Source organism: Onychostruthus taczanowskii, unplaced genomic scaffold (assembly GCF_017590055.1).
Source record: "Onychostruthus taczanowskii isolate IOZ18803 unplaced genomic scaffold, ASM1759005v1 scaffold56, whole genome shotgun sequence".
In the NCBI taxonomy this organism is placed as follows: domain Eukaryota; kingdom Metazoa; phylum Chordata; class Aves; order Passeriformes; family Passeridae; genus Onychostruthus; species Onychostruthus taczanowskii.
The window spans coordinates 1,072,718-1,088,683 of record NW_024503235.1 but is presented as its reverse complement, the minus strand read 5'-3'; the positions used below and the strand labels follow the sequence as shown (position 1 = coordinate 1,088,683).

The 15,966-nt window shown below is 56.7% G+C and overlaps 1 protein-coding gene across 1 annotated transcript; it reads right to left on the bottom strand.

Moving 5' to 3' along the window:
• Window positions 1–1,396: 1,396 nt before the first annotated feature.
• Window positions 1,397–15,960, bottom strand: TRIT1 (tRNA isopentenyltransferase 1). Its single transcript, XM_041417401.1, has 12 exons — window positions 15,811–15,960; window positions 12,459–12,465; window positions 10,199–10,342; window positions 9,691–9,789; window positions 9,347–9,495; window positions 8,406–8,548; window positions 8,045–8,156; window positions 7,856–7,968; window positions 6,796–6,873; window positions 5,166–5,275; window positions 4,752–4,869; window positions 1,397–1,990 (listed from the first exon to the last, which is right to left on the bottom strand). Exons 1-12 carry the CDS (start codon window positions 15,954–15,956, stop codon window positions 1,851–1,853), a joined length of 1,359 nt encoding a protein of 452 aa, XP_041273335.1. The 5' UTR covers window positions 15,957–15,960; the 3' UTR covers window positions 1,397–1,850.
• Window positions 15,961–15,966: the final 6 nt, after the last annotated feature.

The window sequence follows — 15,966 nt, the reverse complement described above, 5'->3', positions numbered from 1 at the left end:
CTGCCCAAATAAACTGTTATCAGTGGCAGCCCCCAGATCTCCAAGGAAGAAAACCCACCTGTATAGTGGTGCTGTGTTCTCCCTCCACTTCCCTCCACTGCATGGATAAGGAAGTGTGGCACACCCTGCTCACCTGGAACACCTGGGAACCAAGGGGGAAAAGGCCTGGGAGCTCCTGCCCCCCCTGCTCAGCACAGCCCATCCCAAAGAGGCTCCTGAAGAGAACAGGCTACTGTGGAAGAGGAATAACATGAATCCGTGGAGATAACAAAGTTCATATTAAACCGATTAAGGATATTTAATCCACCTCTAACAGTATGGACATCTGACTGCACTCAGGAGCAGATAATCCCAGCCCTCCTTCCCAGTGCTGCCCCAGTGATCCCAGCCTGGCCTGGGGAGATGACTCAACATCTCAGAGCTGTCTGTCACAAACCAGCTCAGCACACAGGGCTTCACTCCCAGCTCACACTTCAGGCTGGGAGAACACAATTCCATGCCACGACCTCGTGGCCATGTGTTCCAGCACTGGGCTGAGCCCACATCCATGGGTTGAGTCAGCATGGATGGCAAACAAGTCTGGGCTGGAGCAGAGGCTCAGCTGGCACTGCACAGACCCAGCAACACCGCAGTGCCCAGCATTCCAAAGCTGGTGCCCAGCTCTGCCCAGTGCCAAATTCCCAGCTCTTCCCCTTCCCACAGCCCGAGGCAGCTGCCCCACGGGGCACTACAGGAATAATTCCACGCTGAGGAACACAAACTGGAGGTTTAACCTAATCCCCACCAAAGCAGGAATCTCCAGAGCCCGCGCCGGCAAATCCACCCACGCAGCTCTTCCCTGGCAGGATGAGCCCTGGCTCTTGCCACATGGCACAGCACGAGGAAAAACCTTGTGCTCTACCAACCCTCAAACCCTCCTAGCTTTCAATCTGCCAGGAGAATCCCAAAGGCTGTCCTGGTTTCACCAGAGCGGCATTCCAGGCACAAATGGCACTCACATCCTCTAGGAACAATGGGACACCAACTGCCTGGCAGCCACAGCACCAGGAATTTGCTGCTCAGTAGCCTGGATTCAAATTCGGGGCCAGTTCCCAGTGCCAAACCACAGTGTAAACCCCCGGGAATTCTGCCTTAACTAGGACAGGCTCATCTGTTGCAAACTCGATGAGATCATTTCCAAGTTCCTGTTTAACAGGTGCCAGCTCCTCCTGCACCTGCTGTGTGCACAGGGCTCCCTGCCCCCACCAGGCTGGGAACATCTGCTCAGCTCCCTCAGGAAAAGGTGGAAAAGGTGACTGGGAGAAGGAACCAGATCTCCTGCCCTGTGCCCAGAGCAGGGAACCGGGGCCAGGTAGAATCAGAGAGCAAGGAAACCGCGCTTGTTAACAGGGAGGGGAACCCACAATAATCCTGCAACTTTATTTGCATGTAAAAGAACAAAAAAAATAAAAATCCTCTCCACAATAAAGGCAGGCAGAGCTCGCTCAGCTCCAGAGCTGCACCCCAGGCCAAGCTGGAGGAGTCGGGGTATTTCTGTCTCTGAGATCCACACAACCACATCCCAGCAGCTCAGCCATCCCAAGGATGCAGCTCTGGCAGGAATTCACACTTTGCATGGGAGGAGGCTCCCAGCAGCCTTGCCCCGGGGCCCAGCCCGTTCCAGGCAGGGCTGGGGGAGCATGGGAACACAGCGGGATGAGGCCACATGAAGAGGATCCGACGGCCTTTGCCGTCACACACCTGCCTCACCCCAAAAAAAAAAATGACTCAGCTCCTTGCTTCAAGGCTGCCCAGGACTAAGGAGCTTCCTCTCCACGCAGGTGGATGCACAGCTGCTCCCTCTTCCAGGCCTAAGGCAAAGGCAGGCTGCCATCCTCATCTGAGGTCTCTGTGTCCCCACTGTCCCTCACGGTCCCTCTGGCATGGTTGGACTCCTCCAGCTTCCTCCTCTTCTTCAGGTGGTGCAGGTGGGATTTGGACCGTGTGTGAGCTGGAGGAAGAGGCAAACAGAGCCTTTAATCTGTGGAATTTGGAGGAGGAAACAGCCAACCCCCCCCATGCAGGGCAGAGCAGCCTCCCTTCCCAGCACAATTCACTCCCAGAGAAAAGTGAACTCCCAAACCCTGCCCTGGCTGCTCCTCTGGACACTTCTAGGCCAAATTATCAGGGCTCAGAAGAGGACAAAGCTCCCAGATTTCCTCAGGAAGAACTGAGAGAGGGAAAAATCCTGGTTCTGTGTAAGCAGAAGATTCTAGGCTGTCACTGCCAGCCTCTCCAGGGAAGAGGGAGTGTGTTTCCCAAGAGGTGGCACTTTGCAGGCTGCAGGTGAGCTTGTGCAACTCCCTGCTCCCCGTGGAGAGCTGCCAGGATCATTTGTAGGGCTGGATCCCTGCACCACAGCACTGGGAAGATCCTGTGCATCCTACAGGGCAGCCAGGGAAAAGCCTGGAGCAGAATTAAAACTTCTGAATCACTCCAGGGCCCAGCCATGAATGCTGTGCAGCAGGAGTCAGATGGGAACAGAGGGCTAATCCCAGGGATTCAGCTTGGAGCAGCAGGAGCTGCATTTCTGGGTGAAATCACATCCTTAAGGACAGCCAAACCTCCTTATCAGCGGTTTTATCTCAGGGGAGGCTTTGTCTGACCATCCTGGTGGGGTGGTTTTGCCTTTTCCAAGAGATCAGAGCAGCAATTAAAGCACAAACTTTTCAAGCAGGGCCTTAATTAAACGAGGGTATGTGCTCTGCTGAATCAAGGCCCTCAGGTGTTTTCCAGGCATTCCTTTTTCTGCCAAAGGATGAAATCACATGCAAAGCTGCTGCTTTATCACAATGCTGGAGGGTCACCCTCACCCTGAGATAAAGTCTCACCTCCTGCAATTTGTCACAAGCAACACCAAAGCTACAGTAGCTCAGGAAGTGCCAATTGCTGCTGCTGTCTGGGCAGCAGTGCTCTTGAAGTCCACATAAATTGTAAAATCAGATAAAATTTTTAAATCCCCCAGAGCCAGCAGGGTGCTGGGAAGCAGTTCCCAAAACTCTCTGTCACCTGACCTAAGCAAACAGAGCAGAGTGCAGATCCACCCAGTTCCCACCACTGTTTTCACCTTCCTTTTTTTCCATTTTGCAAGCACAAGTAACAGCCAGGCTTTGGAACATTTTTCTCCCACCATCTGTGGATCTGAGCCCAGTTCAGCTGGACACAGAGAATAACAGCTGGTCTTGGCTCAGGGAGGCACTGCCACCATCAACTGGTATCTGGGGTGACATCCCTAAGGACATGGAGGGATTTGGGGGGGCCTCGAGGAGCTCCCACTCAGTCACAGAACTTTCTGGACCTAAAGGATGACAGGGACCTGAGAGTTTTGAGTTCTGGACAAACAGAGCTCCTTCAAAGCACCTCTGAGACAGCTGAGACTAGATAAAATAACAACTGCACTTAACTGATCTCACTGCAAGGAGCCTCCCCCAAAGAGCAGCTCCAGTCTTTGCTTTCAGCACTTCCCTGCCTCAGTCAGGAATAAGCAACTCCTTGAAACCCAACAACCTGGGAAATTTATCTTTGGTTGTGTCTCATCTGCTTGTTTTGGCTGGGGCAGAGTTGATTTCCCTCACAGTAGCTGCTCTGGGGCTGTGTTTGGATTCGTGCTGAGCGCAGGGCTGATAACTCGGGGATGTTTTGTTACTGCTGGGAGCTCTGGAACCGAGTCAAGGCCTTTTCTGCTCCTCACAGCCACACAGAGGGGGCTGGGGGTGCACAGGGGGTTGGAGAGGACACAGCTGGGAGAGCTGACCCCAGCTTATCCCAGGGACAGCCCAGGCCATAGAGCTCATCCTTCCTGGGGGGAAGGAAAGGGGGGGACAAGGGAATGATGGCATTTGTCTTCCCCAAGTCATGTTAGATGTGATGGAGCCCAGTTTTCCTGGGGATGGCTGAGCATCTGCCCAACCATGGCAAGCAGTGAATTAATTCTTAGTTTTGCTTTGCTTTCTCTATTAAACTTTAACTCAACCCACAATTTTTCTCACTTTTACCCTTGCAATTCTCTCTCCCAGAGACAGAGAGTGGGAGTGGCTGTGTGGGGCTCAGATGCTGGGGTTAAACCATGACCCTGCACATCCTGTATTTGGGCAACACATGGAGATTTACCAGTTTCATTTCTGCAGCCAGTTTCCCCATGACTTTTTGTTTCTGGTTCTCAGCATGAGCCTCCCAGCACAGATAAATTCACTGACTTAATCTGATTCCAGCTGAGCTCTTTTAAAGTAAAAGAAAATCCCTTTCTATTACTATTACAGCTAGGAATAGTTTTAAAAGGAAAAAAAAAAAAAAAAAAAAAAACCCACACACAAGTAGGAATTATTAGAGCAAAACTGAGTTATTAGAAACATTAAGAAACTTTCATTTATACAACAGAACTTTAGAGGAGAGCTCTGTGCTTTTTGAGGAAGCATCCACATTGCTGTGAAGGACCAGGACCCCTGACTAAACACAGCAGCTCTGAGCTTGATGCCACATACAGATCCCTGGTGTGATGCTCTCTGTGTTTTCAGGGTGCTGGGAAGGGGGAAACCCAGGGAAGGGGGGAAATCCTGACAGCTGGCTCCTGTGGCACAGCTCCTGCAAACAACCTTTGACAAGCCAGGAAAACCTCATGAGTTGGGGGTCATCCGGCCACAGGAGAGCTGCTCCATCACCCCACAGAAGCTCAGCCCTCCCAGGTGCCCTCCTGTGCCCTGTGTGGGCCCTACCTGCCCACTCCCTGTCCCCGATGATGAGTCTGTCACAGAGCTGGCACACGCGATGGCTCCGCTTGTTCTCCTGCTCGTCCTGCTCCATCCTCAGGGGCTCTGCCGGGGGCTCACGGCCCTGCAGATCAAATAATGCCTCAGACTGGGCTCTGCCTGTGTTCACTTTCGTAGAGTTTGGGATGGGAGCTTGCCAGACTCACACACAAGCTGGCAAGGTAGGCAGAGGAGTTTTATCAATGCAGCATTGGGCATTGGGGAAAACGTTCAGCTGAGACAACAAATCTACTGCTGCAAGGAAATGCCAAGGCTGGGCATGTGAACAGCCAGCCCTGCTCCAGGGACAGACTGTGTGCCACGTGAGGCGGCCTGGAGACCACAGAGAAGTCAGAGAGTCAAAGCCCAGCTGGCCAGTACCTGGATGAAGCTCTCCACGATCTGCAGGGCAGGGTTCAGCACATCCTCCTCCCACCGCTGGAGATCAGACACCTCCAAGCCATAAACTGGGGGCACGTTGGGCCCAGGACCTACAGAAACACAACCAGGCAGGTCAGCACCAGAAACCCTCAGCACCCCCTCCCAGAACCCAGGGAGAGCAGAGGGATCTGCTTTTTCCTATCAGCATTCAGAAGCCAACAGCACCAGGCTCTCCACAGCCAAAATTCCCTCCTGCAAGCAGCAGGAACACCTCAGGACTCAGGGAAGCATCTTCACAGCTGGCTGCCCTTGGGAGAGTGTTCTGGAATCTGAGTGTGCCAACAGCCCATCACAACAACAAGCACCTCAGCCCAGCCCTGGTGCACAGGGAGCTGGGAAGATGAAAGAGCTGGATCCAGGCACAAATCCACCACACCATGCCCACAAGGAGATGCAGGCATGGAGCCTGGATGAGGGATCTGAGCGTGCAGATTCCCACTCAGAGCTGGAACTGATTGTGCAGGGCCTGATGCTCCTGGTTCCTGGCAGGAGATGCTTTATTAATGACAAGGGACAGGTTCACAGCCACCCCTCTGGTCTCCCCTGGCCCAATGCCAGGACACAGGGCACTTGCTGCAGCCTGGACAGGGTGAAAGAGCTGCCAGCACAGAGCACCTGCTCCCTGGGTGACCTGGCTGCTCTCCACAGCTCACCTGCCCTCCACAGGCACCTGGCTGTCCCTGCCTGGACAAAGCCATCAAAGGCTCCACGTGCCAGTCCCCAGCAGCTGCTGGTTTTATTGCTGTGCCCACAAACAAGCCCCTGACAGGCCCATCTGAAGCACACCTGCCACCAGAAAGGTGAGCTGAGCCACCCAGCACACGGCTCTGCCAAAACTCCTGAGCCTCCTTCAAAGTCCATCTTTTTTTTTGACTCTAGTTTCTCCCTGCCTTCTCTTTATTTCTTTTTTATTATTTATTTTATTGTTGTTTTGCCCCTACTGAGCACCTTTCAACAAGTGCCCGGCTCCCAGCTGCTGCTGCTGGCCCTGCTCCAAGGCTGGGGCTGGGATGGGGAAGTCCTGCTGGCTCCCTGCCACTGCACAGAGCACGGCCTGAGCTCCAGCAGCCACGGGGCTCCTGCTCCTAATCTGGAGGGCAGCTGTCAAATGGGCTTTGCTCCCTGCCAGGAGCATGTGTGGGTGCGTGGGGACCCCTCCCTGAGCCCCCCAGGAGCATTTGGCAAGATAAGCTGCAGGGATGCTGTGACCATCATCATCATCATCTAACAGTGCCTGACACGGGGCTGAGCCTCTGGTTGGGATTTATCCCTCCTGATGGCTGGGAGGGGATGGGGTACAGGGGTACAGGAGGAGGAGCTGGCTCTTGAGTGCCTGGGATGAGAGGCTGTGGGCAGGACACTTCTCAGGAGGGGAAGGAGATCTGCTCTGAAACCCAAACCAGCGGGAAGGAACCGGGAGAGGCAGAGCCTCGTGGGTGGATGGGGACACTGGGTGGCTCCTGGAGGGTCTGGCTGGGAGCAGACTCCCAAACACAGGCTGCCCCAAAGCACCAGAGTCCCCTGTGGAGCTGGGGTGGGGCATGAGGAGAGGTGGGGGCAGAGGACTCACGTTTCAGGAAGCGGTTCCGGACCCATTTGTTCTGCCTCCGGGCGTATCTCTTGGTCACCTGCTTGAGGGCCTGGATCCCTTTGGAGCAGAGGGATTAAACAGGAGAAAAAAAACACCCCAGAGGTCAGTGAGAAGAGGCTGTCAGCTCTAGGGAAGGGAAATCACACAAGAAAGGAGTTTGTGCTGGGTGGCACCATGGGAATTATTTTTACTGTCAGTCTGGGGGTCTGTGCCTGCACTGAGAAGAGGCTGGACAAGGCACCCCAAATGTCCCTGAATAAACAGAGGGTGCAAAGAGCCCAAACCCTCCACCCTGAAGCTTTAGCAGGTAGGACAACCTGTTCAAGTGCTGCACTGCTCTCAAAATGCCCAGTTCTCTGCACAAATGGAGCCCAGGACTGCTCATCCCTCCAAGAGAGGATGATTTACCACTCTACAACTGCTCAATATTTAGTACCAGGCTTATCAAATCCCTCCTAATCGTCTCCTGAGCAGACACAACAAGCTCCTTCTGCATCAGACTTGTTTTCAAGCCTTTTATCATTTCTGTGGTTTCTTCAGTCTCTTCTTCCACAATGAACCCTCCTTGGCACAGATGGACTTTGGGTCCTCCCTGTGTGGAGAGCAGCTCCCCTCCAACATCAGTCCAGACATTCCAGAATAACACACCACCAAAGGCTGCATCCCTGCTGACTGATCCCCACATTCCTCGTCACCACAGAGCTGCTGACATGCTGAGTTCTGCTTCATTTCTCTTTTCTAGCCCTGCTCTTCACAGCATTCACACCCCAGCTGGGATCCCAACACCCAAGTGGACCTCCTCCAGATCCCAAATCAGCTGTACCCTGTGCATCCTGCAAGGAAACCTGAGAGGAGGGAGGGGCTGCTCTGAGTGTGCTCAGAGATGCTCTCCAATCACTGGAAAACAAATCCCTGTCCCTCTGGGCTGGCAGAAGTGGGAAATGCAGAGAGAAAAGTGCAGCTGGGGCTGTGACCTCGGTTTAGAACATCTTGTGGTGTCACCTGGAGCTTTGTGGGGCACACAGGGTGCTGCTCCCACCTTTCTCCAGCAGCAGGGCACTGGTCTCGGGTGAGCAGCTCCCCTCACTGACGAGGTACTCGTGGAATTCCTTGAAGCCAATGGACTGGAAGATGCCATGCTGGTAATCCTGCCTGGAGAACCAAAGGCAGGGGTCACAGTGGGAGACCCCCAGAGGGAGGAGCAGAGAGGATTTGGCTGCTCACCCACCGGTTCTCTGCCACCTTCTCCTGGTTGTAGCGGCGGTGGAAGTCCCGCAGCTCCTCCAGCAGCCCCGCAGCCACCATGTCATCCACCCGCTTCTCCAGCCGTGCATCCAGAGCTGCAGGAGGAGAGCAGGACACGCTGAGCCACGGGGAGCCCTGTCCTGGGGGGCTGCACAGCCTGCCAGGACAGGAGCCAGCACTGCCAGGCTGCTGCTGCTCCACATGAGGAAGGCAGAGCCTGGCAGGTCAGGGAGTTCTCTGTCACACCCACTGATGCCAGAGGAATTGCTGCCTTCTCCAGGGAGGAGGCTGGGGCAGGAGCAGGGAGTCAGCCCTTCCTCAGCCAGCCAGGAGCCCGCTCTCACCTGCCTGGTCTGCATGGAGCCACAAGATGCAGGAATGTGGGTATTTCAGGGGCCCACCTAAGGGCCCCCCACCTTCCTCCTCCTGCTGCTGGTGCAAGATTTCACTGTGGGGGATCCCTGTCTCTTCAAACACTTGGAGGCTCCTGGAAGCAGAGACACACAGAGCTCAGAGGCTGGGTGAGAATGAGCATTGCCATTCCCCCAGCAGCCCCGGGGGCTCCAGCAAAGGGAACCGCAGACACTCCGAGATCCAACCCTCTCATGTGGGGGGAGGGCAGGTTCCAGCCCCGTCCCGTGCCCGGCATCCACACACACCCAGCTCCTGGGGGTGCAGTGCTGGCACCCAAGGAGCCCAGAGCACAGCCACCCACTCCTGCCTGGCAGCGGGACAAGTCCTGCAGGGGACAGGGATCTGGCTCCAGCCCTGCCCTTTCCAGCCAGGCAGGGCTGCAGGGAAGGGACCAGCGCTGAGATGCTGCTGTGGAGCTTTACCCAGCCCAGGCAGGGAGGGAGGGAGCTGGAGGAGCTGTGCTGGTGCCCCACCCTCCATCCCCCTGCACCGTGCGAATGGGGTGGGCGGTGTTCTGCTCCCCGGGGCCAGGGCTCGGCTGGGACAGAGCAGCAAGCCTGGTCTTGCTGCCGCGCTGTTCCCACAGAGCTCAGCTATGTTACTCAGCCAGCAGGGCAGCTTGCTCTTTAAATAGCTCCAGACAAACCCTGCTGCTGCTGGGGCACGGAGGGGAGCAGCCCCAGAGCACAGCCCAGCACCCCAAAGGCAGCTTAGGCTGGGGCTGTGTGGCCAAAGGGCTCAGATCCCAAAGAGTCCCCAGCTCTAAGAACTCAAGAGCATCCACCTGGGGTGGGAATGCTCATCCTGCCGTGCTCCCAGTCACACAATTCCCTTGGGAAGGGCTGCTGGGCCCTGGCACCTCCAAGCTCACCTGGCCACCTTGCGCTTGTCGTGGGGGTGCAGCTTGGCCGCCATCTCCGGGTCCACCTGGCTCAGGCGCCGATGGAGCTCAGCGCTGTCCAGCTGCTCCAGCTCCACTTTCCTGTCACTGTCAGGCCTGGGGGCACTGCTGGGCTTCTCCTGTGGGGCACAGCACAGCCCTGAACCAAACCCTGTGTGAGCAAACATGATCCCCTAGAGCCATGGGGTGAAGAAGGGGCTTTAGGTTCTCTTTGCCCCTCACTAGCAGGGACAGCACCGTGCCAAATTGCAGGAAGTCTGCTCTAACCATGGGATTCATCCTTTTCCAAAGGGATTCACAGCCCCCCACAGTACCTTGGTGTTGATAAGGACCTTCCAGAGCAGGGACTCGATGTAGTAGTTGGTTCCTCCCACAACAATGGGGATCTTGTCCCGGGCAAAGATATCTTCAATGTGCCAGAGTCAAGGAGTGTAAGCAGAGATGCAGAACAGGGGGAGAAGGCTGTGGGAGCAGCAGTCTGGGGCTCAGAGCCCACTCTCCCAGCCCCAGGGAACCAGTAAGGCTGCAGGACAGGGTTAGAGGTGTCCCTGATCTCTCATTACTCTCTGTGACCTCTGCCAGCCACCACCAAAACTCAGGGACACCCCAGGACTGCCAGGGAGGGCAACACTCAGCACAGATCTTCCCTGGGCTGTCCTGAGGGTTAGCTGGGTAAAAGAAGCCCCAAGCCCCTCTCACCAGCAGAATCCTCTGGAAAAAGAGTCAGCTGGGACGTGGAGAGCCCAAACATGGATCCCTCTGGCCATGGAGGGGGGAAGCCCATTCCTGCTCAGCCAGGCAGGCTGCAGCATGACAGGATATCAGAGGCACGGCTTTGTCCCTGAAATCCACCACGGTGTAGTTGGAGACAAGGGGATCCACAAAGCTGATCATGTGGTGTCTGCAGAGACGCTGCTCCTGCAGGGAAACCTTGTTGGTGATGATGTCCAAGCCCTTGTACACCTGGGGAAGAGAAGAGCCTGTCCTTCACCTCTGTGAGACCTGCACTGACCACTTCCCCCTGTGTCCCTGTCACTTCTCCCTGGGGCAGGCAGCACAGGCAGGGCACAGGCAGGGGCACAGCAGGGGCACGTGCCACGTTCAGGCAGGGCAGCAGGAATCCTGCCAACACCTGGTCCTGCCAGGGCCAAGCTGCCTCTCTCTGCTGTTTGTTCCTGCCCACGGGAGATGAACCGTGGAGTCCAACGGCTCGTGACTGCTTTCCTGCTTTGATACAACCATGTAATTAGGGGTGGGAGGGCTGATTGAGCTCTTGGACAGTGCAGCCAGAGCCTTGGCACTGTCACCAGCCCAGCACAGAGCTCCAAAATTAGGGCCTCCAAGCTGCCACCCCCTCATCTGCTGCTGCAGCTCAAAGCTCAGGTGTGCTGTTCCCCAACGTTTCCAGCACAGCACAGATCCTTGTGGGAGCAAGGATCATTGCTTCCTGCAACACAGAGCAGATTCCAGGCAGGAGAAGTGAGGACAGCTCCTCACCCTGCTTCCCATGCAAACACAACCCTCCTCAGCACGGGGAGCTGGCAGCTCACAGTGGGGCACATAAAGCCTCTCTGTCCAGCCCAGCTCTGTGCTGTGCCCAGGATTGAGCAGGATGGTGGCAAAGGAGGTGCTTTGGAAGGATGTGTTTAGCTCTCAGAGCCTTCCTGCTTAAGAGAAATCTCCCAGCACGGGATAAACCAGGATGATGGGGAAAAGGACTGGAAATGGCTGTACTCATTTCCTCCTCCATCCCCCCCCAGAAACCACCCCAGCCAGTCTACAAGAAATAAATTTCCCCTTAATCCCCTGCCAAGCCTCCTGCTGCAGCACCACCTCCACCCACTGCTCCCCTGGTCCCAGACAGGACAAGGTGACACAGAGGTGACCCACGGGCACCGGGCACAGAGGGATGATGTGAGGTTAGTGGAGCAGGGAAGCCCGAGCCCTGCCTGGAGCAGTCATGCGAGCTGCTGGAGCTGCCGGGGCGGCTGAACCAGCTCTGCTCCCACCTTGCTTAACTCCAGCCCTGGGAGAGCCAGGGCTGGCTCCTGTTCCCATCCCAAAAGGCTCACCCGGGGGGCAGGAAGAGAGGAGGAGAGGGAGGGCAACCAAAGCCTGCAGAAAGGCAGCTGCCCCAGGGGATGGTGAGCAGGCAGGACGGGCCCACAGGCAGCTCTGCCAACGTGCCCCGTGGCTGCGGGCAGCTTATTGATCCCTGGGCTGGCAGCTCCATTCAACACGGGCTCCAGCCGGCACAGAAAAGCTTTGAATTCAGTGAGCTTTGGCTCTGTGCCTGCTCTCCCCATCTCCAACCCTCCAGCTCCTCCAATTCCCACTGCCTGCCTGGAATCACAGCGAGCGCAGAGGGCTCGGAGTCAACCAGCAGCTCCCAGTGCCCTGCACGGGCACATCCAGGACACACAGCTCAGGCTGCTATCCCCGGCTTCTCCTGCAGATTAAACACCGAGAGCCTCTGGAATAGCTGGCAACAAGGGGAGGAATGCGGTGTCAGTGTGTGGGCTGGGAGGAAACAAAGGCAGCCTTTTACACACAGGCAGTAAGCCCCGAGAAGGTTTCCACCAGCTGGCTGTCGGCAGGGCCTCGCACGGAGACGTCCTCCTGACACTCATTTCTATTTTCAGCCAGCGGCTCAGATAAGCCTTTGTTGCTTTCTAAGGCCCCAAAACAGATTAGCAGCAGCCTGGAGCAGCCGGGCTCCGAGACACGGAGCACAAGGCAGCACTAAAGATGCTTAGCCTTGACGGCGTCCTCCCACCGCTGCGCCGAGCCCCCGCGCTGGGCTGGGAGGTCACCCTTTGGAAAAGGTGGGGAAACTGAGGCAGGACACACAAACCCCCATGATTTTCAGGATCTGCAGGCCTGGAAGGGGAGGTTCTCCCAAATCTTTGTTCTGCCATTAGTTCTGTGCGTCATTCCAAACTCTGTCACCACTGGGGGGAAAGCACCATGCTCAGCCTGAGCGCAAGGAGTGTAGGAGGTGACATGACAGACCCCAAACACATCCAGGCCGTCCACAGCCAGGAAAACATCAGGATTTCACAGGGGCCATGCTGCAGAAGGGCATGGAGGACCCAAACCAAGAGAGGGTGCAAGGACAGCACGACTGACTCCCCACCCTGATCCTGCAAAAAGTCTGGAGATGTCCAGACTCCACACACTGACTGGCAAATGTGTGCTACAGCAACTGCATCACCACTCCTAAGGGAGAAATCCAGAATGGACAGTGGGATCAAGAGTGGATGGGGCCCTCATCAAGCTGGCACAGGGATCCCTGCATGTTCACTGCCAGGAATGAAGAAACAGGACTGGTTTTACCCTGCCTGGCTCTCCAAGGAATTATTTACTCCTCAACCAAACTCACTGGGATGACAAACAGCAACAGAAAGGACAAAAAGAAAGATTAAGAGGCCAGCAGATTAACCAGAGCTGCTGAGCTGCAAGCAGGCAGCAGCTAAGTCTGTAATTTGAGCACGGCGACTCAGAGCCATGACGAAAAACACCCTGGAGATGGATAGAGGGGTGCCTGTGTGTGGGAACAGGTGGGCTCGGGGCTCCCCAGCCCCTTCCTGCTCCAGCAGCTGCCCAAAACACTGCCAGCATTTGTCAGCGCTGCTCAGAGCCCAGCAATGAATGCACACAGGGGGCTGAGGGCGACACGCTCGCTGGCAGCTGTCAATCCCCAACGAGCAATGGGATTTCCAAACCCCGGCGAGTCTCCCACGAGGACAGCAGAGCCAGCCCCGCGTGGCAGGGGGACACGCCACGGGGAACAAAGGCAGAGAGAGAGAGAAAGGAGCCCCGGCTGGGGGGCACCGGGGGCCGGTGGAGCGTGGTGGGGGCCGTGCCAGGGGCTCCCCCGCCGCGGCAGCACGCTGCATTACGGGATAAAGCAGCCGAGCTGCTGGGCCCTGGCTGCACAGTCACGCTGGAATGAGATTAAAAGGAAAGCAGGACAAGAGCCACTGGAGCCTGGATGCCTTGGGGCGCCTGCAGCAGGGTCCTCCCCGCGCTGGCTGCATTCCCATGGTGGGGACTGAAAGGAGCAGGGCACAGAACGCAGGCTCCGAAACATCCACCAGCAGGGATTCAGCTCCTAAACATCCACCAGCAGGGATTCAGCTCCTAAACATCCACCAGCAGGGATTCAGCTCCGAAACATCCACCAGCAGGGATTCAGCTCCTAAACATCCACCAGCAAGGATTCACGGCGTGCCAGGAGGCTCCAAAGGCGCCTGCAGAGCTCGGGATGCTGCAGCAGCCTGGTGGTCACAGCATGGTCCAAGCCAGCAGCCACTTCCCCAGTATTAAAGATGGGCAAAGCTCCTGCCTTCACGTTTTGCCCTCTCAGGATTTCAGTTCAGCTCAGGCCTCGTTTTTTCCCCAAGAGTTTAAGGGAAATATTGCATGAAATTACTTTCTGATTGCTTGCCCCAAATTCAGGAGAGTGAGGTTTTAAATTTAGCTCAGTGGGACACAAATGGTGACCAGGAAACAGGGAGGTGGGCACAGGACAGTGGGAGTTGATCTCTGAGCAGCACAAAGGGTGTTGCTGGCAGAAAACACCTTTTCACATAGAATAATAAACACATTTAACATTAAACTTGATGGAAAGTTCAGGCACTATAGGAAGTGAACAGTGAAAGTATGGATCAGTAAGGAAAACATTTTGCTAAACAACAGCAAAATTGTTATTCTTGTGGTGGCTGAAATGCCCATCCAGTAACAAAGTTCTTGTAGCTGAACAAAATTAAGACAAGAAAAAGAGTTTTGGCTCCTTGCTGTTGACTTATCCCAACCACACAACTGATATATTCCACACTGCTGCTTGCAGTGAGAAATGAGACCATGGACACTCACTGGCAAGGAGAAAGTATAATTTTTAACACTCTTCCCCAAATCTCCTGGTGTCCCTTTGCTGATGCCAGAGGATACCACCCTGTGTGTTGCTCACTACCAAGTTACTCCAGCTGCTGCCTCCCCTTATTCAACCCTTTACACCTCTGTGTAACTTCTTGTGGGTTAAAATTAAAACACCTTCGCTCTGGTTTCATTCTGAAAGGTGAATTTATTGGGGACGGGGGGCTTAAACAAAAACTTGGAACAAATTCTGCAGTTCTGGTTGTGTTCAGAGCCCACAGAGCAGGGAGGAGACACAGAGGCACTGTCAGTAAAACCAAAAAACTGCCCAGTGGGATGGGCACTGGGAATAGGACACCAGGGACAGGACAGGGACACCAGGAGAGGGACACTGGAGCTGGCACAGGGGCAGCAGGATGAGTTCTAGAGCCAGGACAGGGGCACTGGAAATGGGACAGGAATACAAGGACAGGGACACTGGGAACAGGGCAGGGATACAGGGACAGGGGCAGTGGGGACAGGACAGGGATACAGGGGACAGGGACACTGGGAACAGGGCAGGAATACAGGGACAGGGGCAGCGGGGACAGGACAGGGATACAGGGACAGGGGCACTGGGAATGGGACAGGAATACAGGGACAGGGACACTGGGAACAGGGCAGGGATACAGGGGACAGGGACACTGGGAACAGGGCAGGGATATGGGCACAGGGACACCGGGGACACGACAGGGACACTGGAGCTGGCACAGGGACAGCAGGACGGTTCCAGGGCTGGGACAGGGGCACTGGGAACAGGACAGGGGCACCGAGAACAGGGCAGGGACACCGGGAGCGCATTCAACGGGCAGGATCCATCCCGTGGGCCCTCCCCTACACGCACCCGGACACGGGGCCCGGGAGAACCGGAGGGAACCGGAGGGAACCTGCCTGGACCCTCCGGGGCTGAGCTTCTCCAGGCCCCGACCGGGCCCTGCTGCTCCTCCAGACCCAGCTCGGACTTTCCGCGGTGCAGCCCAGAAAGCTCCGGTACAGGCCGGATCTCCCCCGGTACAGCTCAAACCCCTCCCGGTACAGGCCGGACCTCCCCCCGGTACAGCTCAAACCTCTCCCGGTCCAGGCCGGACCTCCCCCCGGTACAGCTCAAACCTCTCCCGGTCCAGGCCGGACCTCCCCCCGGTACAGCTCAAACCTCTCCCGGTCCAGGCCGGACCTCCCCCCGGTACAGCTCAAACCTCTCCCGGTCCAGGCCGGACCTCCCCCCGGTACAGCTCAAACCTCTCCCGGTCCAGGCCGGACCTCCCCCCGGTACAGCTCAAACCTCTCCCGGTCCAGGCCGGACCTCCCCCCGGTACAGCTCAAACCTCTCCCGGTCCAGGCCGGACCTCCCCCCGGTACAGCTCAAACCTCTCCCGGTCCAGGCCGGACCTCCCCCCGGTAGAGGCCGGACCCCCCCCGGTACAGCTCAAGCCCCTCCCGGTACAGGCCGGATCTCCCCCGGTACAGCTCAAACCCCTCCCGGTACAGGCCGGACCTCTCCCGGTACAGCTCAAACCTCGGCGCTGACGATCTCCCCGCCGAGGCGCAGCCCGAGCTGCAGCGCCAGCGCCGATTTCCCGGTGCCGGTGGCTCCCAGGATCACCACGAGCGGCCGCGGCGGCCGCGGGGCCCGGCCCAGGCACAGCGCGGCCGCCGCCGCCATGGCCCGGCCG

What these genes read in the sequence shown, in the direction of transcription:
- TRIT1 (XM_041417401.1), bottom strand. Translation starts at nt 15,956, where the DNA reads ATGGCGGCGGCGGCCGCGCTGTGCCTGGGCCGGGCCCCGCGGCCGCCG. An exon ending in CCGGAACCGCTTCCTGAAAC is followed by an intron (nt 5,276 to 6,795) that starts GTGAGTCCTCTG and finishes GTGTTTCTGTAG; the next exon opens with GTCCTGGGCCCAACGTGCCC. An exon ending in TCGTGGAGAGCTTCATCCAG is followed by an intron (nt 4,870 to 5,165) that starts GTACTGGCCAGC and finishes TTTGATCTGCAG; the next exon opens with GGCCGTGAGCCCCCGGCAGA.